At 36.2% G+C, this 26,232-nt stretch overlaps 4 protein-coding genes across 11 annotated transcripts; 2 read left to right on the top strand and 2 right to left on the bottom strand.

Annotated features, from left to right (window-relative positions):
- Positions 1–446: 446 nt before the first annotated feature.
- LOC103938155 (pentatricopeptide repeat-containing protein At5g57250, mitochondrial) lies at positions 447–5,803 on the bottom strand. 8 transcript variants are annotated; one of them, XM_048567815.1, is made up of 4 exons: positions 2,314–5,803; positions 1,651–1,770; positions 1,488–1,578; positions 447–981 (listed from the first exon to the last, which is right to left on the bottom strand). In XM_048567815.1, exon 1 carries the CDS (start codon positions 5,685–5,687, stop codon positions 2,397–2,399), a length of 3,291 nt encoding a protein of 1,096 aa, XP_048423772.1. In that variant the 5' UTR covers positions 5,688–5,803; the 3' UTR covers positions 447–981; positions 1,488–1,578; positions 1,651–1,770; positions 2,314–2,396. The 8 variants fall into 8 exon arrangements, with proteins under 8 accessions (XP_048423772.1, XP_048423774.1, XP_048423770.1 ...); XM_048567817.1 differs by having other exon boundaries at positions 1,651–1,744; XM_048567813.1 differs by having other exon boundaries at positions 1,651–5,803.
- A 348-nt stretch (positions 5,804–6,151) lies between these two features.
- Positions 6,152–8,198, top strand: LOC125469821 (protein COFACTOR ASSEMBLY OF COMPLEX C SUBUNIT B CCB2, chloroplastic). Its single transcript, XM_048567761.1, has 6 exons — positions 6,152–6,487; positions 6,565–6,674; positions 6,781–6,852; positions 7,260–7,403; positions 7,621–7,774; positions 7,868–8,198. Exons 1-6 carry the CDS (start codon positions 6,304–6,306, stop codon positions 8,068–8,070), a joined length of 867 nt encoding a protein of 288 aa, XP_048423718.1. The 5' UTR covers positions 6,152–6,303; the 3' UTR covers positions 8,071–8,198.
- A 5,053-nt stretch (positions 8,199–13,251) lies between these two features.
- LOC125469838 lies at positions 13,252–13,869 on the top strand. The gene has a single exon (XM_048567790.1). It carries the CDS (start codon positions 13,252–13,254, stop codon positions 13,867–13,869), a length of 618 nt encoding a protein of 205 aa, XP_048423747.1.
- A 1,419-nt stretch (positions 13,870–15,288) lies between these two features.
- Positions 15,289–19,961, bottom strand: LOC125469817 (oxysterol-binding protein-related protein 4B-like). The gene is made up of 7 exons (XM_048567744.1): positions 19,875–19,961; positions 18,046–18,204; positions 17,586–17,831; positions 17,325–17,421; positions 16,646–16,931; positions 16,337–16,439; positions 15,289–15,651 (listed from the first exon to the last, which is right to left on the bottom strand). The coding sequence occupies exons 1-7, from the start codon at positions 19,875–19,877 to the stop codon at positions 15,394–15,396; spliced, it is 1,152 nt and encodes a 383-aa protein (XP_048423701.1). The 5' UTR covers positions 19,878–19,961; the 3' UTR covers positions 15,289–15,393.
- Between the last annotated feature and the right edge of the window lie 6,271 nt (positions 19,962–26,232).

Below are 26,232 nucleotides of genomic sequence, written 5' to 3'. Positions count from 1 at the left end.
TGGAATCGTGAACAATTGTGCTCATTTGGACTAATTGATGTGTGGATGACAAACTCCAGCGGCAATGGAGAAAACCCTGCGTGCAATGTCATTGTTAAAACGGGGGAACAAATTTTCCGTTTTCTGCTAACGCATTGATACGAATGTAAAGTTTTCTTATACAACTTCGTTAAGGCTCGGAATTTTGGGTTTAGCTTTCCAACGGTCTTGAGTTTTACTGAAACCACAGAAGCCGCAGCAGAGCGAAGCGGCAAGGGTTCCTTGTGTTTTATCCCTTTCTCGTGTGTGCGTTCAATGTGTGGTTAGTCAGTCGGGGCGACGGGCTAGGACCCAGCGCTAGACGGCCAAGTAGACCAGACGGATTTAAGTAAATTTATTAGATATTGTATAAATAACTGCATATTTATACTTAGAAAAAAATACATAATTGTATTGTGATACATAAATTGCAAAATAAAATAACTTATAAATTATAACGAATTAGGATACAGACTGAGTATTAAAACATAATGAGCGTTCATTCAAGTATTTAACAAGTCTCTTGCATTTTCTTGAAAAAATAAAACGCAAAATGAAACTTATCAATTTTTTGTACAAGTGGGAGTCACGACCTAGGCAGGTCTAAACGGGCTAGACGGGCGCTTGGACAAGTTAGGCAGACATCTAATTCGGTCTAGGCGCGCCTTTTTAATTTTTAAACGCCTAAAAATTAATCGGGATGGTCGCCAACCGCCTAGGCGATAATTTTTAGAACAGTGCTTACACCATTCACCAAAGCTTGCTAAATTTGTTCCTCACTTCTGCATTTACAGCAACGAATTGGCAGATCTACTGATCAACATCCGCATCCCGGGAACTTGAGCGACAACTGGCATGATTCTGCAAACACCTTTTTTCATAGAGAAGCAGGTTGGTTTCACCAGACATCATTTGTTGAGATTAAATCCAACTAGTGTCACTCGGTTGCACCAAGTCCCTTGGCTGAGATTAAAGAGGGATATTGTTAGCTCAACGTATAGCTACCAAAACTCCTTGAGAAAACATGATCATCCACCAGTAACGTGAATTTAAGAGTATTTAGCAAAGAAATAAACGAAAGAACAGGATTTAGTTGACGATATATGCCATAATAAGCATTAAAATACAAACTGATATGTGCAACAAGCATTATCAGTTTGCACTTATTACAGAGGAACCTGCAAGAGGTTCAAAGAAAAATTTTCAGATGCCGATAAATCGCATATGGTTCTTTACAAATACCGGCAAAACAACAATGACAAAGAAAGCATGATAATCATTCCAGGTTAGTTATTACGAAAGGAGTATGGAAAATGTAAATAAAATTTGAAACTTAGTTTGAAGGCCGAGCAGAATAGGTAGCCCATAATTCAGGGAAGTAAAAGAACACCACACATTCCGGTCAAAAGTTCATAAAAAAACGGATGAGAGTTTAACCTAATACTCACGCATCTGAACTAGTAAATTACCTGAAACACAAACATCCGTCAAGTTTTTCCCAATGTATCATTCAACGGCAAGGGCAGCATCGGGTTGAATGCCATATTGTGCAGCATGTTTCTGTAACTAACCAATAAATTCAAACACACAAAAGAAAAACAAACAAAGAATTGAAACAATGTAGAGGGCTACCTTTTCATCTTAATGACGCCACACAAAGTTTAACCGGTGCAAAACCATTATGTATTACTATCGCTTTCAATTTTCATGCTTCAAGTTCCACCAGCTGAAACCGTTTAGCTTGTCAGTATTCTGTTGCAAGCTAAAACTTATACTTTAGGGCATAATCATCCAATGAAGTATTCTTTATATACTGTCTATGTTATGTATATACACATCCATATATGTAAGAATGTGCGTACGTATAAATACACGTTCACATATATGCGAGCGCAAACACACACAGAGATTGCATAAGCCCAAAAAAGAAGAAATATTAACAGCAAATCAAAACAGTATCAAAACCAATATATTAAAGCATAGTCTGTAGTTAATTTATAACTTTTAATCAATATGTTTGCTTGTCTGCGAGACTGATAAAAAAACCAACGGAAGTCCAAAAGTTTTCAGATACCATCGTGAAAAAGTGAATGTATAAGATCATTCATATTATCAATTGGATATATTCAAAGAAAGATTGCTCAGAAACAATACATATATGCCTTTCCAAAACTAAAAAATTAAATAGCATAACACAATGAAATGAATAAACAGAGCCCATATACATAAAACACATAATCAACAATTATTTAACTTGAAAGAGTAGGCAAACTTTCAAAGAACGAAAAAATATACCTGCAACTGCATGCATGGCACCTGTTCCCTCAATGAAGGGGAAGAAGGTTCCAACATCACTTTAGCCGGATTTTTCTATTATACTAACTGGCCCTGCCAAAATTAGAAACCATCTCCTTTGCTAATTGACTAGCCTTTTGTATCTCCCCACATGAACAGAGCGTCGCAACTTGCTTATAGCAATCGTCAAAATCTTTAAACTGAGACCATCTCCCTCCACCGCCATAATTTTCCGCCACCTTCTCTACTTTCTTCATATCAGAAAGCTGAATATCCAAATCTGCACCGGTGGAGGTTACAGAATTTGAAACAACTATACCAGAAGGCTCCCTGTCATAAGGCTTGTCTAATTTAAGAAATTGTTGGTGAGTATTAGGTGAACCTCTAACAGGGAAAAACATGCACCCAATTTCATTAAGGACAGTAAGTGATTCTTCAATACGGCCTTGCTCACATAAAGACGCAAGAAAACCTTCTAATGAATCTGTTTCGACCTCAACATCAACTCTATTTATTAGCTCCAAAACAGACTGGGAGTTGAGCATTTCTCTCAAGATGGTTCTGGCTTCTTCCATCCTTCCCTTAGCGCATAGACCTCTTAGTAAATATAAGAAACCCAAAAAATCAGGTAATGTACCTTTTTCCTTGAGGTCAACAAAGAATTCAAGAGCTCCTTCTATATCACCCTTTAGACAAAAGCCATTGATTATAATACTAACAGTGAATTCATCAGGCCTGAGGGATTTTAAGTCCAATTCATAAAGAAGCTTCAAGGCATCATCCATATCTCCAATTTTGCAATAACCATCAATAATCGAGTTGTAAACATGTGTATTTGGCTTAAAGCCCTTGAGAACCATCCTCTCAAATAACTCCTTGGCATCCAGAAGAAACCCCTCTCTACGTAAGGCATCAATCAATGTAGCATATGTGATTTCCGTGGGTACCAAATTAATTCTCTCTAATGAATCAAATAGCCGAAATGCTTCAACAAGGTGGCCTTGGCGGCATAATGCATTTATAACTGAATTATAAGTGATGATATCAAGTGCCACTCCTTTATTTTTAGCAATACTACACAGATCTAATGCCTCACTGATATGTCCTCCTTTACAAAGACTATCAACCATAAGCGAATAATCAAATGCATCCAGGATAGGTAGACCATCTCCGGCCACCATGACAAGTTTATATGCATCCAAAACCCTACCAGTCTTTATAAGTGTCTTATAAAGACTAACAGGCAAAGTGACAGCTGCAGGCTTATCCTTCATTTTGTCTAGAAACCAGAAAGCATCATCAACATTCTTCAGACTTATGTAGTAAGCTAGAATCTTGCTTACCGTGGGTTCTTCTATGCCATATTCTTTCACAAAGATGGTCAAGAAAGATTGAGTTAGCCACTCTTTCCCATCATGGATAAGACCTTCTAAAATTGAACAGTAAGTTTTGCTTGTGGCAACTGACCCTTTCCTCCTCATCGCCAAGTACACCTCGCATGCAGACTCAGGAAAACCTCTCCTGCACAAGAAGCTGATGGCATCATTGCAAACAATATCATACACTTCTGTCTTCAAACTATCAATCCGTCGAACCAAATTTATAACTCCAACTGCACTATTGTCTTCAAAAATTGCCTTCAACAGAATATTATAGATACCTACATCGAAACCTAAACCTTTCCCACTGAGTTCAATAAATACCTCTGTGGCCATATCTACCATTCCCTGCTTACAGAGCGAACTGATAATACAATTATAACATGCAACGGAGGAACCTAGTGTCCTTCTGAACTCATCAAATACCTCAAGTGCCTCATCCATTCTACCAACTTTACAGTACCCATCAATCATTGTACAATATGTACTGGAATCTGCAACCAAACCCTTCTCTGGCATTCCCTTGTATAGTATATAAGCATCGTCAAATGCCCCCACCATGAACAGTGCTTTGATAAGTACGTTACACATAACAACATCCATGTAGACTCCGGCTTCCTCCAATCTCCTCTTCGTTTCAAGAATCCCCGTGATATTTTCTTCCTCAATATATCCATGTAGCAGCGTACTATATGTAATTGTATCTCCAAGTATACCCTTTGAGATCTCATCAGCCTCGCATGTCCTCCCAAATTTGCATAATCCATTAATTACAGTATTGTATGTGACAATGCTTGGATTAATCCCCCTCTCCTCCATTTTATGTAGCAAATCAAAAACATCATCGAGATCTCCTCTCATGCAAGACCCGTGAATTAAAGTTGCATACATGAATTCATCAACTACAATTCCCAAATCTTCAACCATCTTGAAAATAGCAAATGCCTCCTCCATTTTCCCTTTCTTGCAAAACCCCAACAGGATGGCAGTATACGTGATCAAATTGGGTTCTAATCCATCTTTCCTCATCTTTATTACAATACCAAGCGCTTTTTCCACATCTCCTAGCTTGGAAAACCCATCTATCATAATACTATGGCTAATTATATCAGGTCTTATGCCTTTGTCCACCATCTTTCTATTCTTCTGAAATACCTCCATTAAGACCCCTTCCGAAATATAACCACAAATCCAACTACTGAAGAAAACAACATCAAATGCCCAACCTCTCTTCTCAACCCTACAAACCAAATCACAAACCTCATTAACTCTACCCAATTTACAAAGAGCACCTGCAAGTGCTGTATAAGTCACAACATTAGGCTCTAAAGCTCCCGAATCCACAGCATTCTTGAAAAACTTGACTGCGATTTCCGGCTTCCCAATCTTACAAAACCCGGAAATTACTGAACTAGAAACAAAATTATCAAAAGGGTACTTAACTTTCTCATCAGTCATCAACTCCAGCACCTCAATTGCCTTGCTCATATCCCCCTGATTGCTAAACGAACGAATTAACGAGCAAAAAGTGAAAGAAGAAGGAAAAATACCGTAGCTCCCCAAGCAATCCCGCAACACCAACAAAGCCTTCTCGGGGTCTTTCCGGTTGACACATAGGCCTTGAATCAGAGAGTCCCACATCCGATTCCGCCGCAAACTCGAAGCTTGGACCATCCGGGTCCTCATAAAATGCTCTGCTTCTTCATATTTCTGCAAATTTAGGAGAGCGCAGGTGAGAATTGCGTGCGTTTGGGCGCTGCCTTTGATTTGGTTGGACTCCATTTGGGAGAAGAAGTGGACGAGGGTGTCGAACCGGCGGGTTCGAGAGAGGAAGAGAAGGAATTGGACGATGGATTTGAGAGTGGGAGAGAAGCCGCTTTTGAGCAGAGTTTGAAGAGGTGGTGGTTCTGGGAGGTTGGTTCGGCAAGGAGATGAAGAAGAAGAGAAGGATCGGACTAGTTTGGTGTGGAAGATTGAGGAGAAGAAGATTATCATTATTTGGGAATTTCTTGAATTTGTTTGCTGCTGCTGCTGCTTCCCCTCGAAGCGTTGAGCGGGGGAGTTGAGTTCGAAAGCTAACCAAACATGCGAAAAATTGTTCCATGGTGCTGTGCGGTGACGCTAATGAGCCTATGAGCATTGGATTGCCTCGTTAGTCGTTAGGGTGGGCATAATCCGTGAAACCGAATTAAACCGTGACAAAATAAATTGTAAAAAATATGTTGATTAAAAAAAGTTAATATAGGTTTAAGAAACGAATTGAATCGTTTTGACCGGTTTTGGTTTTGGTTTTTAGGTTGGAAGAACCGTTCAGAACCGTTTATATAAATAATCAATTAAAATTAACAGTTGTATGATTAAAAAGATGTTATTTATATATGAATTTATATGTACTTGTTGTGTCTTCATATCGCGTGTCGCAGTATTCGTGTCCACCAGTGCAACTTAGGGTTCCACAACCAAGGAGTACCCAAATTTTCAAAATTGGGCCTAATCTCAACTTGGACCAGTGGACTGTCTCTTCAAAGTCAGCATTTCATCCCTCCACTCATTCCCACTTTTTCTCAGCTCCCAAGCCACCCGTACAAATAGAAAAAGTTCCTCAGAAAATATGACTAACACCAGCTCCATTCTTTCCCCAAATCCGTTAATTCGGTTGAAAATCCAAATCCCACCCAAATTTCGCGCCAGAAAGTTCCCCACAAATTTCTTACCAGTCTCCGCTCGTCTCGACGATTCCAAAAGCACCTCCACGGACCCCCAACTCAACCTCTCCGTGCTCCGCTTCACACTCGGTAACTCTCTCGCTCTCTTTCTCTCTCTTTCTCTGGACTGAGATTTCGATTGTGATGGATTGATGGGTTTTGGGTAGGAATACCTGGGCTGGACGAATCCTACTTACCAAGATGGATTGGATATGGGTTCGGTTCGCTTTTGATTTTGAACCATTTTGTTGGTTCCACTGCAACCCCAGCACAGCTTGTAAGAGAATGAAACGGTTTTTCTTGTGTTGGAAATGTTTCAGTTTGTGTTGGATTTTATTTTAATTTTTGTGGGTTTGTGTGTTTTTTGTTGGGTTTTCGGATAGAGGACGGAGGCTTTGGGTCTGTCTTTGGCTGCATTCTCTGTCGCACTTCCCTATCTTGGAAAATTTCTCAAGGTATACATTTCAAGGCACTTATATATTCCATTTAATTAGATTACAATTAACATTGGTGCTAAATTCATGACCCGATTGATGGTGAAATTCGATGGATAAGCGCTTCTACGGTGCAAAAGATATGAACTGCTAAGAACCCTTAGTTCCATTTTGCTTTTGAAGATGATACAGCATTTGTGTTTTCCACCGGCATAACCGGATAAGAGAATAGCATTTCTTTATGTGAGTTAGAATAGTTACAACCTATACCATTCAACACTGAGAGTTCAATCGTAACCCAGTTCCCATAGAGAAACAGGCGATGACTGTGTTTTTCTAATAAAAATTTACGAATATGCGAGTAGCTTGTTGTGTGCACTGCCTACTCAGCCTTTTCGTAAGCCTGATTATGTGGAGTTATATTGCAGGGTGCTACTCCGATGGATCAGACGACCATCCCACAAGGGTGTGAGCAAATATTTGTTATATCACAAAATGTCTCAGATACTCAGAAGGAGGACTTGGCTTGGGCTACATACATATTGTTGCGCAATACAAACACCATAGCAGTGGTACACAACAGGTTTTTATTACATTTGAAACTTCACAGTAAAAAAATTTACCTGGCAGATAGATGGAGAGACAAAATCAATATTATTTTGGATGACTATGTAAAACATTCTGTTGTGTTGCTAGAGAGTGATAAGTAACTGAACAAATAAATTATGTGCTTATGTTTGCAAATGTTTTGTATAAGCTCTTCAGATGTAGTTGTTCCTAATATTTCAGATGGTATCCGTACAAAATGAATTGTGCGTACGCGGCTATTGGAACATACCAGATGAGGTTTCAAAAGCCAACGTACTTGGATGGCTTGAGAAACAGATTGAAAGTATTGGCATTTCTGATTTGAAGGAGACCCTGTACCTATCTCAGATTGAAGGTAGCTATAACTTGTGCATTATTTAATCAGCGCTGTTTCTGAAAATGACTGTCTTTTCTTGGAATAGTATTGAAACCTTGATTCATGTTTCAGATTCTGGACTTTGGGAGATGCTACCGCAGGGAACTCGTTCTCTCCTTGTACAACCGATTCTCCAAGTTGAGCATTCAATTGACAATGTGATCCAGAGAGTTGAGGGATTTGTCTTGTTGGCTTCCACCATGAGGTATGCATATAGTGATAAGGACAGAGCCTGGATTGGTGCTCTTACAAACAAGTTCAGAGGTAAGCAATAAAGATAGAGCCTTGATAGGAGCATTCCCGTAAAGAAAAAAAAACCCCGGAACATATGTGCAGCCTTGTATAGCATGTGAATTACACTGCAGCAATTATTATTTTAAATGCAGCTTTTTGGTTCCGTTGATCTCTTTTGTGATTCATATAAGATTAGCATGAGAAGAAGTTTTGCTTTTAGTTCCTTTAGTTCTTTTAGCACCAGAATAGGAGGAAATACAGAAAAATGAACACAGTATTATTAAAAGCAATATTAAATTTTAGGATTAAGTACCTAAAACTCCCCAACCTTTTAGTCTCATTCCAGATTGGTTTCAACCTCTTTAAACATTCTAAACAAGTACCTAACCTAGTAAAAATGTCACATCTGTTAAGCCCCAATTAATTTTTCAAACCTAGATTATGTTCAAAATCCACCAATTGGGTTTATCATAGTCAACATTAATTTTAGTTGCCTCAAAATTTGAATTTCAAACATAGATTATGTAATATGGAACCCAATGAACAAACGAGTATTGAATTAAATCGAAAATAGACACAAATTGAAATTATATTAGGAGGGCAATCTCTTAACAAAGAAGAGGGTTAAGAGTTCAGATAACGTTTCATTGAGCTTGTTTGTGCTCGTGATTTCCTCATACGCTGATTCTTGGCTTGTAAAGCTTCCAGTTCTTCTTTGTGGGTGATGAAGTTGGTGGTGGCTGCATCATGACAGTCCATACCATTTCAGCAACCTCCATGACCTTCTTTTCGATGTTGGCGGCTAGAGTTGTAGGGTGGAGTTAGTGGTTTTGTGTTGGGTTTAAAGGTGATGGCATGGTGGGGTGGGGCTGGTGGTGACCGTTTGTTGATGGATGATATGCTTCCATGACCTTCTAGTGAATGATTGGGAAAGGGCAGAGAATTATAGCATATGAATTATGTGAATTTCACACAGAATTAGTAGACAAGAACACATTACTTGCCCACCACTCATCATCAGGGCCGGAGTTATAGGAGGAATTATGAAGGAAAGGTGGTTTTGTATGTGTTTTAGTTAAATTACACTTTTGTATACACAATTGCTAAGAATTTAAGTGATTGAGTTTTGTCCAGAAAACGGGGAACGAAGGCCGAAATGATTATCTCACCCCGCTTCCCTTATGGCCCGGCTTTGGTGGCCTTGAATTGTCACCACCATTGTTCGTTTGTTACTGTAACGCTACTATCGGTGTTCTGGTTGCCGCCACTCATGTTTTCAGATTGAGTTATCAAAATACTGAAACCTATCCGTCATTTCGAAATTTCTTAGTACTAGCATTTACTTCAAACTGTCTGTCTTGCTAAACGAAATATGATATCCAAATTGGTTGGTTACCCCAAATCTTACTTCTTTCTCGAGAACAAATTCACCCGCATCGGTGGCTATCAACCGTTAGTAAAAATGAATCTCACAATTCAACGTCAATGGTTGACAGCCACCGACACGCACAGAAAGACAATATACTTCATGAAGTGGAAGAGTCAAGAGTAGTTTTGGAGCAATGAGTTAGTTTCAACAACATGCTGCCCCATATCTAAAAGGTCAAGAGAATTTCTATGTTTGCTTAACAACTAAAGCAGTAAAGCAAGAATTAATAATGCTCCCACTCATATGACACTCAAATCATTTTCAATCACAAACCTTAAATGGATTTCTTTTGACTATTTCACACAATTAATTACTTTTAGTTTAACTGCAAACCAAACTTCGCATGTGTAACTTTATGGTCTCAAGCCTAGATGAAGGAGGAGGGAAGCGCGTCAAGTAATCAACAGTCGGCACTCCATTCTCACGTCGAATCCCTTATGATAATTAACTCTAAACAAAATTATCCGACCCCACTTAATGGGATAAGACTTTATTGTCGTTGTACTTAAACTAAATCCAAAATGAAATTTTCAGTAAATTTCTTTATCCATTTTTTTATTATCATTTTATAAATATCAAAAATTCTAATATGCTTTGATGTATAACAGATACCGAAATAATGGATGATTGAATGAACGGTCAAAAGATTCGATGGATCCCGAGTTTCATTTGATGTTTGAACCTTGTCTTGGTTGATGATGCAAGTCAACAACACGAGGCCTCTCATATCATGATAAAGACTGTTTATTTTTAAATTATGTAAAATGTAACCTTATGATGCTAATTAACATTTATTTTATTTTCTAAACATGTTTTACTTGGTTGACCTCACCTCCTCGTATTTTATTTTCCAGTCATATCATATTTTCAAGTTGGATTAGAATTTTTCGATTTCGTCATTAAAATTTCGAATCGGAATTCAAATATTTTAAAAACAATTCGACGGAAATTGGAATGTATGCACTTGAGATTCTAAACATTTACAATTTTGATCGGAAATTTTTTTAAAGTGTTCCAAGCTTATTTGATAAAAAAAAAACCTTTGAAATATTGTAATTTTCTAATAGTTATTTACTAAAATTATGTACTTTGTAATTAACTTTTATATTTTTATAATATTGATAACGATAAACATAGTACTACGCTACATATTTTCATTAAATTTGTATAGAAGCATATACAAAATATAGAACAATAAATAACATATATAAAAAGTTTGAGATATAAAAAAATGTGTAAAATATATGAATCTCAAACTCTGTTTCGAAAATTTTGAGATTATTCCGATTCCGAAAATTCTGAATTTAAGACCATGTTATGATCGAATAAAATTGAAAACATTGTTTCCAATTTGATCAAATAAAATTGAAAACCTTGTTTCTGATTCGACCGTCCTGAAAATGAGTTGAATGAAAAGTTGTGGAGTCAGGTTGGTCAAAATTCAAACAAAATACAACGTTTAAATAGTTGATAAACAGTGATTATTTGCGAGTAGTAGTAATATGTGGGATGTTCACTAATGGCGGCAATTCCTGTTTAAGAAAGAAATGGTGGACAATGAGTTTATTTGTTATTATTGTTAGGGTCGTGCAATAAAACTAATACTTTGTTTATGATTTTGGTTAACAAATAAATTATACTATGATGTTCTACATTAAATATAAACAATAATATGCAAGGCGTCATCAAATACGTTATTAATTTTATTAGGCGTCATCAAATACGTTATACCATTCTGTTTTTTTAAGCAAAGATGACTTGGTTTCTCAACTACAAAAGAAAATATTTTTGTACACCTGTTTTTATGTCAAATTCTATTTTGTCTTCACGGACATGTACGGAAATAAAAGCTCAAATTTGAGAGTACAATTCTACCAACTTTTGAAGTAAATGATATTTTGTTTGATAAATTTAAAGGTTGTTTGATATTCTTTTTAAGTTTAGAAAACTGAAAGCTTGTTCGATATTTGTTTTTTGGTATGAAATTAAAGCTAAAATTCGAAAACTCACAAAAGTAGTTTTCAGGTCTGTTTGATAACCATTTAGTTTTTTTTTCCTTCATTTTTAAAAAAATATTGAATACTAAAAACTGAAAGTCAAGGGACCGTTTGATAGTTTTTCTGTTTTCAGTTTTTGTTTCATTTTTTTTAAATCCAAAAACCCATTTGGAAAATACTTTCATTTAAAAAAAAAACTAAAAATTAGAAACTGAAAAATAAAAAATCAAAACTACTTTCTTGAATTTTTAAATTTAAATTTAAATTTTTTAATTTTTAATTTTCACGAAGAAAGTGGGATCCTAATAATTTTCTTTTGTTCAATTTTCTTGAAATTTGATCCATATATTACAAACAAAGAATCTTTTTAAAAATTATAATAACTTTAATCGTTAGATCAAATTTAAAAAGTTCAAATTCATGATTCCTTTCCAATTTTCTGAACTCTTGACTTTCTAATCACGGCAAAAGCTAGGTGGCAGAAGCAAGACACTCATCTCCATTAGAATTTTGTATACAATTTTTTGTCTCACTCATGGGGCCTAGCTTCCATAGTCAATAGGCTGCCAGTGCCCAAGCCCCACGCCCACGAAAGATAATGCCAACACGTAACGTGACTCATCGGATAAAACCAATTTTGTTTGATATTGCTGTATTTTGAAAAAAAAATTATTTTTGCTGTAATGTGAAAATAAATTCATTTTTATTACTTTATATTTTTAACTTTTTTTCATTTAATATTATGAAAATAAGTTATTTTTAAGTATTTACCAAATATTTTTTTAAATTCAATTTTTTTTATACTCACTTTTTATAAAAATACATAAGTACCAATACAAAATCTATCGGTTCAACCCATTTTTATCCAAGGACCAAACCAAAAACTTTTTCCAAAGACCAAGCCGAAAGTGCTTTCCATTCAGTTGACTGCTTTGACTTCTAGTCAATCACTTGTACCCAAATATACTCTTGAGTCTTGACTCGCAAATGTTAAAATTTGCAAATTTATGAAGCAAAATCAAGGCTTAAACGAGTTTGAACCCGATAAGTAGTGGATCGAAGAAGAAAGAGGTAATTATGAAATTACAGTTTATTTTGTTTTTCTAAGCATGGTTCGGTTTTGAAGGGTCAAAATTAAAACCTCTTTGAGTTAAGTTTTTCCGTTTTTAGATTTAACAACTAGAAACCTTATAAAAGTTTTTCAGCATCTCCTTAGCCACCATTCTAAAAATCAAATTGAGAACATGCCGTATGGAAATGAGTCTAGTAAAAAGAACATGTTAACTTATAGGTTTTGTATGGCGTTTCAAATAAAAAAAAAAAAAATCTCATTGTTTATCATTTTAAATTTATTTGGGTATAAAATAGCTATAATATGATATACTTAAAATCCAAAGCCAAAGCCATTAAATCAATTCAAGAATACAATCATATAGTTTAAGTTCTAAAACTATCAACACGTCAATAAATAAGATGAAAGATAAAGTAAACTAATAAAGACAATTGACTAAGCATGATATTTTCTCAGCAGGTCTAGTCTTTGTAACAAGCCTAACCACACAAAGTCTTCCCTTGTTTAAATTCTCATTCGTCATATCTACATATATAAATACAAATACATACATATATATATACAGACACACACACATCATATATATACATGTATATATCTCCCTTAAGATGTGCCCTTCCATTCTTCTCTGCATACAAAACACACCTCAAAAAAAAAGGTGTGCCCTTCCATTCTTCTCTGCATCCAAAACACACCTCAAAAAAAAGAAAAAGAAAAAAAAAGGATGGGTGGTTGCTTTTCTTGCAGACCAAAAGTTGAACTCCAGAATGTGAAGGTGGTGCATCTGAATGGGTATGTGGAGGATTTTGAGCACCCAATCTCGGTAGGGCAAGTGACAGGGAAGCCCACAAAGCACTTTGTATGCACTCCATCTCAGCTCCTCTCAACTGGGTCGAAGCCATTGAAGCATGACACCCTCCTCCAACCAGGGCAGGTCTACTTCCTCCTCCCCTACTCTGCATTGCGGAGTGATGTTTCTCCTCTCGACTTGGCTTCCATAGCCAGAAAGCTCACTTCTGCAGCAGCAAAGAGCAGCAGGAAGCAGTCTTCGTCTGCCCCGCAGTCTCCTGCGGCCTATTCTTCAAGCATGAGCGGCCAGTTTTGCCCAAGCCCTATGTGGAGCTCTTCGTCGTCGCCGGGGAGGAGTCCGGGGAGGAGTCCAGGGAGGAGTCCGGGAAGGTTTGTGGAGCAGGAGAATTTGAGTATGATGGTGGATTATGGCTCTCAGAGATCGTCGCGTCGTTCGTGGAAGCCGCTGTTGGATACGATAACGGAGAGATCGTTGAACAAGATGACTGAGTCTGATTTGCAGGAGAGGCAAGTGGAGGTGGTTGTGAATTAGGTTTTGGTTTTGCAATTTTATCAGTTACACTAGTATATATGTTTTAGTAATTAAAAAAAAAAAAAGAAAAAATATTGGTGGCCATGGATGTAATGAGAAATTTCTTGTGGAACGATGAAGTGAAAAACCTTGTTGATTTTAGGAGTCGTTTGATAACCGTTACGTTTTTGAGTTTTTAATTGTTTTTAAAACCGAAAATTGAAAATTCAAATATGTACACGGCATTTGAAAGCAGGAATTTCTGGTTGTTGTAGTAATTATTATTTTTTTTTTTGTTGGTTTTCTTCTTGCTCAAGAGTAAAAAAGGATATGTTGAAAACACTATTTGAAATATTCATACTTCTTCTGATGCTAATCTAGCATCTGAGCCTTTTCCTTTGCAAGTTTTCTTTGGTTTTTTTTCTTCTTATATTTATAGTAGTGCATAATATGGGTTTATTTGCTTAAGCTTCAAAGTATGTTAAATGCAAGCTCGTTTGATCTTATAAATGCCAAAAACAGCCTAAAGACACTCCAAGTAACAAAATTGTGTACTTAGACAATTGACAATTGACTAAGATTTTGATCTTTTGAGTACTCATCTTATAATTCTAGTAGCATATTATCTATATTTATTTGTTTAAATTCCAAAGCTACTTGGTGCTTTTGACTGAATTCAATTAGATAACTCACTATTTTTCAAAGTATGGTGAAGAAAGAAATAAAAATTTTGTTCTATTCGAAAGTAGAAGATGAATTATTCGTTATGAAAAACTCCTATAAAATAATAGGTTTAGAAGGGAGAAATAATTTGATCTTTGTCAATTATTGAGGTGTACTTTAAAGCTAGCTTTTCCATAGACCAAGTCTCTAATCAAAAGATCCCATCCTTTCATTTTTGATCATGTGGTCAGGAATAAATTTAAGTGTTGAAAAATTCTCACGCAAAACAAAGCAAGATGAAAATGAAAGACTGGGATCTTCTGGTCAGCTGACTCCTCAGGCTGGGATCCGGTGGTGGTCCCAGTCCATCCGGTGGACGGACATGATTTTTCTTGTCATGTTTCTGAATCAAAACAGAACATGCAGGAGACATCCAATGAACGTATCCATTAGCCCCACTGCCATTTAATTCATATGGTAAGTTTGTAACCATTAGCGACTTGAGTGTGACCCTTCTAAAGGACTACCATTTTATCAATTTACACAAATTATAACACCTATTCAAATGTATTTGGAAATGCTTTTAAAATAATTAAAAACATTTTCTTGTACAAATGTTTTTGAAATCAATCTTTAATTAGTAAAAATGCAAGTGTATTTTGAAAAAACAATTGAAGTGCATGCAAGAAGCAAATAACTGGTTATTCTTCAAAAATGCACTTCAAGTGCTTTTAGAACCCAATAACACGTTTACCAAAAACGTTTTCAATCACTTGATAAACACTTCGAAACGAGAAATCTTAGATGGAACAACATCATGATCTCCCAATTCACACAAATTAGAAGATGCCAAGTTTCAAGTTTTATGATGATGGAAAATAGTTACAAGGGTACAGAAATAGGAGCTGGTGGCACCCATTGCTGGATGGGTGCGCAGTCCCACCCACCACCTTCTTTGCTATGAGTGACTCTAAAATGGTTGGGAACCCAAGTTTCACCTTTTGCTTCCCTCTCTCTCAGCAGCTCCCTCTGTTTTTCTTCCACTGCTTTCTTTGCCTCTCTTGCTTTGTTCCAGTCCTTCCCAAGAATTGCTTGGCTCAGCACTCCCCAGATCACAGCTGATTCACTCGGCCAAACCCCCTGATTGTTCCAAATTTAATAAGTAATCCAAAATTTCAATAAATCATTGTTGATAACTCACTAATGGATATATTACACTATTACTCAATTGTCTGACGTGGGAGAATTTTTCAATCCTCACACTTCATCTCGGGCGTGACCACATTTGAAGGCAAACATATGGACAACATATATCAGGTGATGTGGAACACGTGTGGCTGTTGGGTTTTCACATTTGGGCGAACCTGCAATGATAACATTGAGGAAGTTGGGGATTTATCTCGAAACTAAGTGGCGATAGAGGAAGTAGCTCAACTCTTTATGGCCTTGTTTGATAATGAGGATTGGCTTGATCGGGATTATTAACAATATTGGAGGCATTTTGGAGGAAGAAATTGATGATCTCTAAAGTCCAACCCCCTTAGGGGAGTATCTTCATATCCAAGTCAATGTCTAACAAACGAAACCTATAAGTCTATGCTTTCCGTAATATTCCGATGTAGGACAACTCTCCACAACCTCATATGTGGTAAGCCAAAGACTTCGAAGATAAAAAGATTCAAAGAAACAAAAACAAATTTCTCACATAAAAAGGCAAAGACTTTGAACGGATGAAGAGCAATCATTCTGCATATTTTGTAGGGCACATTGACTTAATGCAATCCAAGCTAAAGAGTTGAGAAATAGAGAGGCAGAAATTAGTTACCTTCAAATCGGTAACAATCGGAGCTTTCAGTCCCGAAATGGCTTCTTTTGCATTGTATATAACGGTTTCTTTCCCGCTACTAACGTCCTTCATTTTGACAATTCTGCATTGAAATCAAATATCCAGAATTACAGCTAGACAGATACAGATTGTTACGTAAACTTTCAAGGTGTAACTTCAAAGTAGTCTGTGTTGGTTAATTTTATTTATTCATTGATTTTTGTATATATATGCAATCAAACCACTGTTTTCGATCTGTATGCAGATTACATAGCGGCACTTGGAAAGAAGAAGGAAGCCTTGAATTACCTATCCCACTGACCATGTATCTCATAAAGAAGCTCGAATGTTGTTGAGTCAAAGATCCTTCCCTTAATTGTTCTAGGATTTCCCCTAATCCATGAATTGCTTCCATAATATAACTCAGCTTCAAGGCCCGTCTCATGACACCGGATTCTGTTTTCACCAACCCAATCAACCCAAGGTAATGGGAGGAACTTTATCAAGAGTCTTGGTGAGTTCATTTCATAAGTTTCTCCATGATTCAAGAGCTTCAACTGACGTTTTCCATGCACCTCCGTTTCCACTGAAGTACCTGCATCATGGTTCTCGATAAGGATTAATATGACATTTAAACACAACAGAATATTTGAAAAAATGCTTAAAAGTCAATTAACATAAACAGCAGCAAAGTTCAGACGAGACTGAAATCTTCGTTATTATTGTATGAGTCCACAGTTCTTGACAAGATGAATACTATTAAACGGTTTTTGATAAAATGTGCATTCAACTCAAGAGAAGCTCATTTTCAAGGAGTATAAGAAGGGAAAAGGAAGATATAAGATCAGCAGCAGCAACTTAACTGTATTATATGTTACAAATAGTCGGTAATATGTATATTCTCACATGACACTTGAAACTTGAAACCCGATTAGGATTGCTTCTTTTAGATTAATGATCAGTATGATTTTTACGAAGAAGAGAGTACCATAGAATTTGGGAGTAGGATGTTGACACCAGATCATTTCAAGGTTTTCTTTTTCATCAGTTGCACGAAGAGCGGTAACTGGTGGATGATGTGATACCTGCAAGCATGCAACCAAAAAAAAGCAATAACGTTAGAGTCAATACATGCATATAGATCCGCAAACTCGCCACTCGCAAGGTAGTTAGTGACATTTAGTTCAACCTGGGGCATCATGGCAGCATCAATTGGAGCAAAGCTCGGCAGAATAATAAATACAAGTACCTGCTCAAGTAGAACATTGAGGTTCCCCCTTGTAACATGATGGGTTTCTCCAAGAATGGGGTTGTAAGGAACAATTCCGAAGATCATAGGACGCAAGGTAGAAATGCTCCATGATACAACAGCTGTGAACCTGTCATGAGGGGTCTCCGCTCTGTTGCACCTTCCTAACAAATCATTACCAACGCAGTACACTGATTCACCAAAACACTGGAGGTGTGACTTGGGAATGTTAAACAGCGGTGACAGCTGAAATTGCAAGGGAGGTAAAAAAAATATCAGTTACCAATAAAGGTCCTTCTTTTGTCCAAATTTACTGTAATTAGTTAAGAAAAAGAGAATTGGTGTACGTCAATCCAAATGTTGGTATTTTTAGCTGGTTTTTTAAGTTTATTTCTAACGTCCACGTTAAAGAAACACAAGTGGAAAGTATGACGTTTTCCACAAAAAGAAGAGGACTTGCCTGGAAGCGTGTGAGATCAGATCCTGGCCGTACGTTTTTAAACAGACTCAGAACACGTTTAAGTAGATTAGGAGCTCTGTAATCAACATCGGAGTCCCCTTCTAATGACAATGGCTTTGTCAAGAAAATAACTCTGGAATTCTCCTCCTCCTCCTTGACCTGCACACCCATCACACCAAATCAAGAAGCCGATTTCAAAGTTGAAAACGCGCAATTCCAACATTTTAAGGAAACTATTTTTGGATGCATACAATTGATTCCAAGCCAAACTACAAGCGGCTATTTGGAAAAGCACATAGTGGAGTACGCTATCTGGCCCATAAATTGACACATTTACATTGTCTCCAGTCACTAATTACTAACCATTTGAAAAATTAACTAAAAGATCTGGAAAGATTCGCCCACAAACAAGAAGAGTTTAATTCACGGTTCAGCGACCAATACAAATATGTTATTTTGGTTACTAAATCGGAGATTTAACGTCACGTATAATCAGTGGCGGAGCCTGTGTAGGGTCATTAGTTGTCCTTGACCCCAACAATTGTGAAAACACCATGTATATTTTTTTGTGTATTGTATTTGACCCTTATAAACAGCTAAGGCAAACTAAATTACAACCTCCTCCTCCTACTTCTTGTGTGCGACTCTATTGTGCGATCATGTGCTCGATGAAATACTTTGGTTTTTCTCTCTTCTTGTGTGCGATCATGTGCTCAATGAAATATTTTAGTTGAAAAGCCTAGGAAATCTTCAACATTACTCTACACTATCATGCATCAGCCGTAGACAAGCCTCTACGAATAATAGTAGTTGTCGACATATGTTAATATAAACTTTCGACATATGTTGACAGGTGCTTCGTAGGTGCTCGACAAATGGCCAATGAAGTTTTTTTTTTTTTTATTGATATTATGACTCATTATTTGAAAATTATGACGATGCCATTGCGCATAATTCAAAAGGAAAACTAAAAAGAAAAAAGGTTTTACAATGTCCCTACGCATACAACTACTACCTTAAAGTTTCTTAGCAAATAAGTTTTTTCATCTTCTTTTTAAAGAAAAGAAAAGAACGTTATTTTGTACTACAATTTTACCGGAACTTTTATAGAAAGCCGGCTGTACTTAAAAAAGCACGAAAAAAAAAATGCCCGAAATAGAAAACAAGAAATGAATTGAAACTTTCAATTGATGACAAAACAAATACGAAAGATGAAAACTGAATTATCGCTGAATCAAATAAAAAAAATATCACAAAACCGTAGTACTAGACGGTCATTTACAAGCCACACAAGCTATCTTAACGTAAAAGAAGTGGCATCATAAAACACTAAAAAAATACGAAGGAAAAAGATGCCACGAGATTCACAATTCAAAGCCATTTTCATTTCCTTGGCACACAAAACAATATATACATATATGTGTGTGTTATACTTAATAAACATATAAGGTAAAAGGCTCTGAGTCTGAGAGTCCAATAGAAAACGAGAGGGTATATTGATATAATATTATATGTGAACAGAACCTGCTGCTGGCATGCTGCAATTGCAAGCCAGCAAGTATTAAAATCAAAACAGCTTTTGTCGTTCTTAAAACCGCCGTTTCAACGGCCGGTAAACAGCTCATATTTTGACAAGTAGAGAACAATACAAACCCAGCAAAACCATTGCCGGGTTTGAGTTGATCTTTGATTTTTCCGAGTTGGGTACACAGAACAGATGAAATAATCCAAAACCAATCAAGCAATCATTCAAAAACACATAAAACCATTGAGAGAGAGAGAGAGAGAGAGAGAGAGAGAGAGAGAGAGAGAGAGAGAGGTTCACATACCATTTGAAACTTTGAAGAGATGGGGAACTGAGGCAGAGAGAGAGAGAGAGAGAGAGAGAGGTGTGTGTGCTTTTTGTTTCAATGAAATGTAATAGAGAAAGAGAGAAGTGGCGGAAACTAAGAATCGAAGAGCGGTTGTTTGGCTGGTTTTGTTTTTATGCTGGGAAAAAGGCGTTTTTATGCTGTAGGCGCCTTCCTTTCTACAACGCAAGGGAATTGGTGGTGTTGGGACCAATGGGGTAATAAATTTTAGAGGTATTTATTGATTTATTCCTTAACTTTCATGCAGTTGTCAAATTTCTCTTTGAATTTTAATTTTAGCCAATTACCCATTTGAACATTTTTAATTAGCGAATGTCTTCCTTAAACTTTAATTTTAGTCTATTACCCCCTGACATTAAATTTTAAAAACTATCATTTAATTTTTCATCCATCCAATTTTTCATCATTTTTACCCTCATACAGTTGTCATGTATTGCTTCTGTGATCAAGATGGATGAAAAATTGGATGAAAAGTTTTAAAACGCTAAGGAGGAAATTGACTATTTATAAATCAAGGAGTAATCAGCCCAAATTAAAGTTCAACAGAGAAATTGACTAATTAAAAAAGTTCAAGGGAGTAATCGGCTACAATTAAAGTTCATAGTAGAAATTGGCAGCTTCATACAAGTTTAGTGGGCAAATCGACAAATATGCCTAAATTTTATGTCCAACTCCATTTCATATCTATGAGTTTTAGTGTTATTTTTTAAATGGTAACGAGCACAAAGGGTGTAAACTGATAAAATTTCAAATTTTATTGTGCAATTTGAGGAAATTAGAACCTCATTGCTCATCCCGAAAATTACTTCAAGCCTGACGAGTGTCAAATTTTAATTAACTTTTTTAAGAGACGAATTACATTAAAAAATATTATCAATTTTCTATATAGCATTTCTTAATGCATTGTAATATATATTGCTTTTCTTACAAAGGTAACAAGAATTTATTAAAAAAAAATCAAGAACCACATAGGACATACATGATGAACGTAACTAAAAAGTCACCCATGGCAAAAGAAACACCACACAAATTAACAATTACAAACTCATCATGATACAGTACAATTCACCAACTACCATAGAGACACATATTTAACAAACAAGAAATATTACAACTTTGCAAGTCTTAGAACCACTGTAACATCATCATGAGGAAAAGACCATATCAGCCTCTAATGATCTTGCAATCGTCAACAAAGAAGCATTGATATGACTCACCTTCAACAAACATCGACCTTCGTCCTCATAGTCTGTCATGTGCACAAAATAAAAGAATACAAAACCAACCTTAACTCTCATCAATTGCCGTTGTTCAAAGATTTGGATTTGATCCTTAATCCATAGCTGCCACAAAGGTCCTTTGCGATAGAGTGAGAGAATGATCACAACCACAAGGACTCTTCTAGCCACAACCAAAAAGTGATCACAACCAGAAAAGAAACACTACCTCCAGGCCAATGGCCAAATTTGGCGGTTGAGGGATTTTTTTTCCTTCTATTTTCTATCTATATTGTAATCTGTTTGACTTCATGCAAGCATAACATGAGTCGACTAAGTGACACATCAAAAATATAAATTAACTTGAATGTCAGATTAAGGATGGTGTTATCTACACATTCTTTTTTATTTTCACACATACCTCTCAATTTTCAATCATCAGGTCAAATGAATTAAAGAAAATAAAACGACATAAATTAACAAAAAGTGTGTAAAAGGTAGAAGGTGTGTGTGGATAACACCACCCTTGAATTAATAGAGAGACCAATATTAGAGGAATATAATAAGGTGTCATTTCTACGACATGGACCAAAATGTTACTAACACTAAACTAGAAAGCTGTATAGTGTAATTGACTCATTTTCTATTTACTCTTAGTTTATGTTAAGAGTGTGCTATTTACAAACCCCTTTTACCTCCCATACACCCTTATCAATTTTTTTCTATTGATCTTCTTCAATTTATTTGATTCGACGGACGGAAATTGAGAGGAATGTGTGAAAAGTCAAAAAAAGTGTGCGGATAGCACAATCCTATTTTAATTGGGAAAACTATGCAAAGTATTTGGGAATGAAAAGTTTAGGGGAGGGGATGCTACCCAACTCCAGGGGTTAAGGAGTACCACAAGCCGCTTTGAGGACTTACAAAGGAGGTCTTAGCCTATTTTTTTTATTTTTACAAATCACGTACCAAGAGAGTTTGTTGACAACAAAAGTTAAACTAGGCCTTAATTAAGCGAAAAGAACAATCCTTACGTTAGAGAAGTAAACAAAACAAGATCAAATTGTTTTTCTCAATATCAGGATGTTATGAAATTCACATTATCATTCTTCTTAGAACTTGTGTGGGCCTGCTTCTAGAAGTTATAAGCGTTTTTTATTATGTTTGGCCAAAAAAATTAAAATAAATAAAAGCACTTCATGAAAAGTATTTCTCGAAATATTTCTTAAAAAGATAAGAATTAATATGATTATCTTAGCAAAATGGAAATAAAAGATTCTGTTTTTGTATGAACCAGATAGTACTTTCCATGAAAGTGCTTTCCTGAAATGAGTGTTTTGTTACTATGACAAACGTTCACGTCCCTTCCTTTTTAGAGTCACACATTTTAGATTTTGTACACAAATTAAGGGGCAATTATGATGAAACTGAAATCACAGCTTGGTTATGAGCAATCCATCTCAAGCATAACCAACCCACATGTCTTCCTTCCACACTAATGAGTTTGAGAATTAGCGCCATCCTCTCGGCTGTCCAGTTGATAATCCTACATATAAGCTAGTAACATTTAAGGTAAGGTCTCTCTGAATCCAACTCTCTATTACCATGTGTTGACCGTAAAAAATTTGCGCAGATCGAAGAGCTAATGAGCTAACAACATTCTTCGATTGAACGCAAAGCGTGCCAACTCGTCGACCGACCAAAGATCAACTTTCCAGCATCGAAGGACACTTTGGTTGTTGTTGTTGTGAATTCAAATGTGGCAGATAGAAAGATAGATAAGGGCATATATCTACAATAATATTTATTTGATCAGTACTTTAATACAGAGTCCTGTAATTCATTTTATCTTTGAGATTCGCTTCAAGAATGAATTTAAAAAAATTAGTACATTTTTGTAGAGTTCAAGAGATGTGCATATGTCATATCAATTAATGAATTGATCTCGTTTTATGTTGATTATGTGCATCATTTGCCACATCATGTGATATACAAATATAGTACAAAAATATGGTCTCTCTAGTATTACTCTTTAAATAAATGTATTCCCTTTTCCTTTTGGAGTTTGAAGATGAAATTTTGGTTAAAAAAATTTAAATGAAATTTATATATGAAGAAAAGTGCTTTTGTTGACATGTCTTGAGCATTGAATTAGTTTGGCAATGAAATGAATGACTGGAAAAGAAAGGAGGGCATGAAAGGGAAGAGAATTCAAATTCCTTATGCTTTTCTACTCTCTCCATTAATCTTTAGAAAACAAAATAAAACAAAGAGGTATTTGTTGGTTTGCCCCCTCCGAATTTGTTTAGAGCTGCTAGTTTCATTCCTGAACTTTAATTTTAGCTAATTACCCTTCTGAACTTTTATAATTAGCCAATTCCCCCCTCCCTAAACTTTAAATTTGGCTAATTACCCCTACCCCCTCCCCCCCAAAATTTTATAAATAGCCAATTTTTCCCCTAGCATTAGACTTTTTAAAAATTTTCATTCTTTTTGTGCCCATACATTTGTCATATGTGGTCCACATGATCAAAATGAATAGAAAATTACATGAAAAATTTTTGCTTGGAAAAACCCAGTGGGAAAAAACCATAGCAAAGGAAAAAAAGTACAACTTTACCTGGATTTGATATAGTGTTAAGCATGCTTATGTTGCCTCATTAAAACTTTGATAGGAAAAACCCAGTGGAAAAACCATAGTCGAAGGAAAAAAAGTACAACAGGCATGTATCATGGATGCTCCCCTTGATATGTATCTCCCCCTAATTCTACATTCTTCAAATTTAACTGATTGGGAAGCCAACATAATCCAATACCCTGCTCTATCTTCTGAAACGTGCACTTTGGTGGAGCTTTGGTGAACAGGTCTGCCAAATTTTCATTGGAACAAATTTGTCTGACTTCAACAACTTTAGCCTTCTGAAGCTCATGTGCACTGAAAAACTTTGGAGACGTGTTTAACCAAGCGAGGTTTAGACTACCGGTCCAAAAACACTTCACCTTTCCAAGGAATTTAATTCTGCCTGAATTGCATCTTTCCACTTAGGCCAATCTTATCGTTGTTTGCATTCATCAACAACGGGCTCAATATCATCGCTTAATATGATTTCAATGGCTACTACGAATACGAATATGTCGTTGATGATTATTTCATTTTGATCTAACAATTCGTTAGTACATGCATAATTTATGGAGATTTCTTTGCTTCCATGTACTTCTGTCTCTTCAGGGACATGTGTTTCATCAAGGACATTTTCCTTTTCTGAAAGTACAGAATCATGAATTGTGGATTTGTCATTCATTGTCTTTTCCTGAATGATTTCATTTGTATTCAATTGTGCCCTCATCTTTCTCTTTCAAGGGGCTAAATATTTTGAACCTGAGGGTCTACCACGCTTCAGGCGTGCACTAGATGAATCATTTGCTGCCACTTTATTTTGTCCAATAGGAACATTAATTCTTACAGACGAATTTGCAGCTAGTATATGTGATTTTGTCACTTTCCTAGCATCATTAAATGCATCTAGCATTTGATTAGCAATACTTTGAAGGTGAACGCTCCTTTTCACTTCATTTTCAGATTGAGTGTTTCCTGGATCAAAATGAGATAAGGTGGGTACAATCCATGTTAACTCTTACCGTTCTTCTGGAATGATATTTTCTCCTTCTAACAGCGGGAAGACTATCTCATCAAAGTGACAATCTGCAAAACGAGCGGTAAACATATCACATGTCAAAGGTTCCAAATATCTAATGCTAGATGGTGAATCAAAACCACATAAATTCCAGTATGCGCCAAGGTCTCATTTTAGTGCGTTGTGGCAGTGCAATAGGCACATAAACAACGCAACCAAAAACTAGTAAATGTGAAATGTTTGGTTGATGCTCAAACATGAGTTATATTGAGGAGTATTGGTAATTGGTTATAGGTCTCAATCGAACCAATGATGCATCATGCAAGATGGCATGTCCCTATGCAGAGACTGGTAATTTTGTTTTCATGAACAGAGTGCAAGCTATTAATTGAAGCCGCTTGATAAATGCTTATGCTAGACCATTTTGAGTATGGACATAAGGAACAAAGTGTTCAACATCAATGCCTAGTGTCATGCAGTAATCATCAAAGGTTTGAGACGTAAATTTACCAGGGTTATCAAGTCTAATTGACTTAATGGGGTAATCTAGGAACTGTGTGTGCAACTTAATTATCTGAGCAAGAAGTCTCACAAAAGCTACATTTTGAGTAGACAAAAGGCAAACATGTGACCATCGGGTAGATGCATCAACCAAAACCATAAAATATCGAAATGATCCACACGGTGGTTGAATAGGCCCACAAATATTCCCTTGAATTCTTTGCAAAAGTGATGAGGATTCAACATCCATCTTTAGTTGTGATTGTCTAATTACCAACTTCCCTTGAGAACAAGTCTTGCAAAGGTTTTCATTAGAGATAACAATGTGTCTGCTCAATAATGGATGTCCATTAGAGTTGGTAATGATTCTACGCATCATGGTGGATCCTGGATGACCTAGACGGTCATGCCAAAGCATGTAAGTTTTTGGATCAATGAACTTCTGGTTCATGACAGTATATGCTTCAATTGTCTTTATGTATGTATAATACAATCCACTCGATAAACCATGCAACTTCTCCAATGTACGCTTCTGGGTATCATTGGAGGTAATGCATAAATATTCCACATTTTCTGCACTTTTTTGTTTCAATGTGGTATCCATTTAAACGTAGGTCTTTAAAACTCAACAAATTTCGAGTAGATCAAGTAGCGTACAACGCATTTTGTATAGACAATATTGTTCCATTTGGAAACATGATCTAGGCTTTTCCTAAGCCTTCAATTACGTCTGACTGGCCTGATATTGCTGTTATCTTTACTTTTGTGAGCATCAAGCTTGAGAAATATTTTTGATCTCGAAGTATTGTATGTGTGGTTGCGCTGTTAGCAAAACAAATATCTTCACCATTGCTCTTGTTTTGAGAATAATCATAGTTTTTATCCATGCTCTATGAGTAAGGGAATCACAGTTAAAAACGGTTTATTCATAATAAAAGGAAATTGAAATGCCACTTTTATTGA

The sequence above is a fragment of a genome, unplaced genomic scaffold (genome assembly GCF_019419815.1).
Source record: "Pyrus x bretschneideri cultivar Hongxiangsu unplaced genomic scaffold, Pyrus_bretschneideri_v1 Contig46, whole genome shotgun sequence".
NCBI lineage: Eukaryota > Viridiplantae > Streptophyta > Magnoliopsida > Rosales > Rosaceae > Pyrus > Pyrus x bretschneideri.
The sequence above is the reverse complement of the archived record's forward strand: the minus strand, read 5'-3'. Positions and strand labels throughout refer to the sequence as shown.

What these genes read in the sequence shown, in the direction of transcription:
- LOC103938155 (XM_048567810.1), bottom strand. Translation starts at nt 5,687, where the DNA reads ATGATAATCTTCTTCTCCTCAATCTTCCACACCAAACTAGTCCGATCC.
- LOC125469821 (XM_048567761.1), top strand. Translation starts at nt 6,304, where the DNA reads ATGACTAACACCAGCTCCATTCTTTCCCCAAATCCGTTAATTCGGTTG. An exon ending in ATCTTGGAAAATTTCTCAAG is followed by an intron (nt 6,853 to 7,259) that starts GTATACATTTCA and finishes GTTATATTGCAG; the next exon opens with GGTGCTACTCCGATGGATCA. An exon ending in GTACCTATCTCAGATTGAAG is followed by an intron (nt 7,775 to 7,867) that starts GTAGCTATAACT and finishes TTCATGTTTCAG; the next exon opens with ATTCTGGACTTTGGGAGATG.
- LOC125469838 (XM_048567790.1), top strand. Translation starts at nt 13,252, where the DNA reads ATGGGTGGTTGCTTTTCTTGCAGACCAAAAGTTGAACTCCAGAATGTG.
- LOC125469817 (XM_048567744.1), bottom strand. An exon ending in CTGATCTCACACGCTTCCAG is followed by an intron (nt 17,832 to 18,045) that starts GCAAGTCCTCTT and finishes TTGCAATTTCAG; the next exon opens with CTGTCACCGCTGTTTAACAT. An exon ending in ATACATGGTCAGTGGGATAG is followed by an intron (nt 16,440 to 16,645) that starts GTAATTCAAGGC and finishes ATTTCAATGCAG; the next exon opens with AATTGTCAAAATGAAGGACG.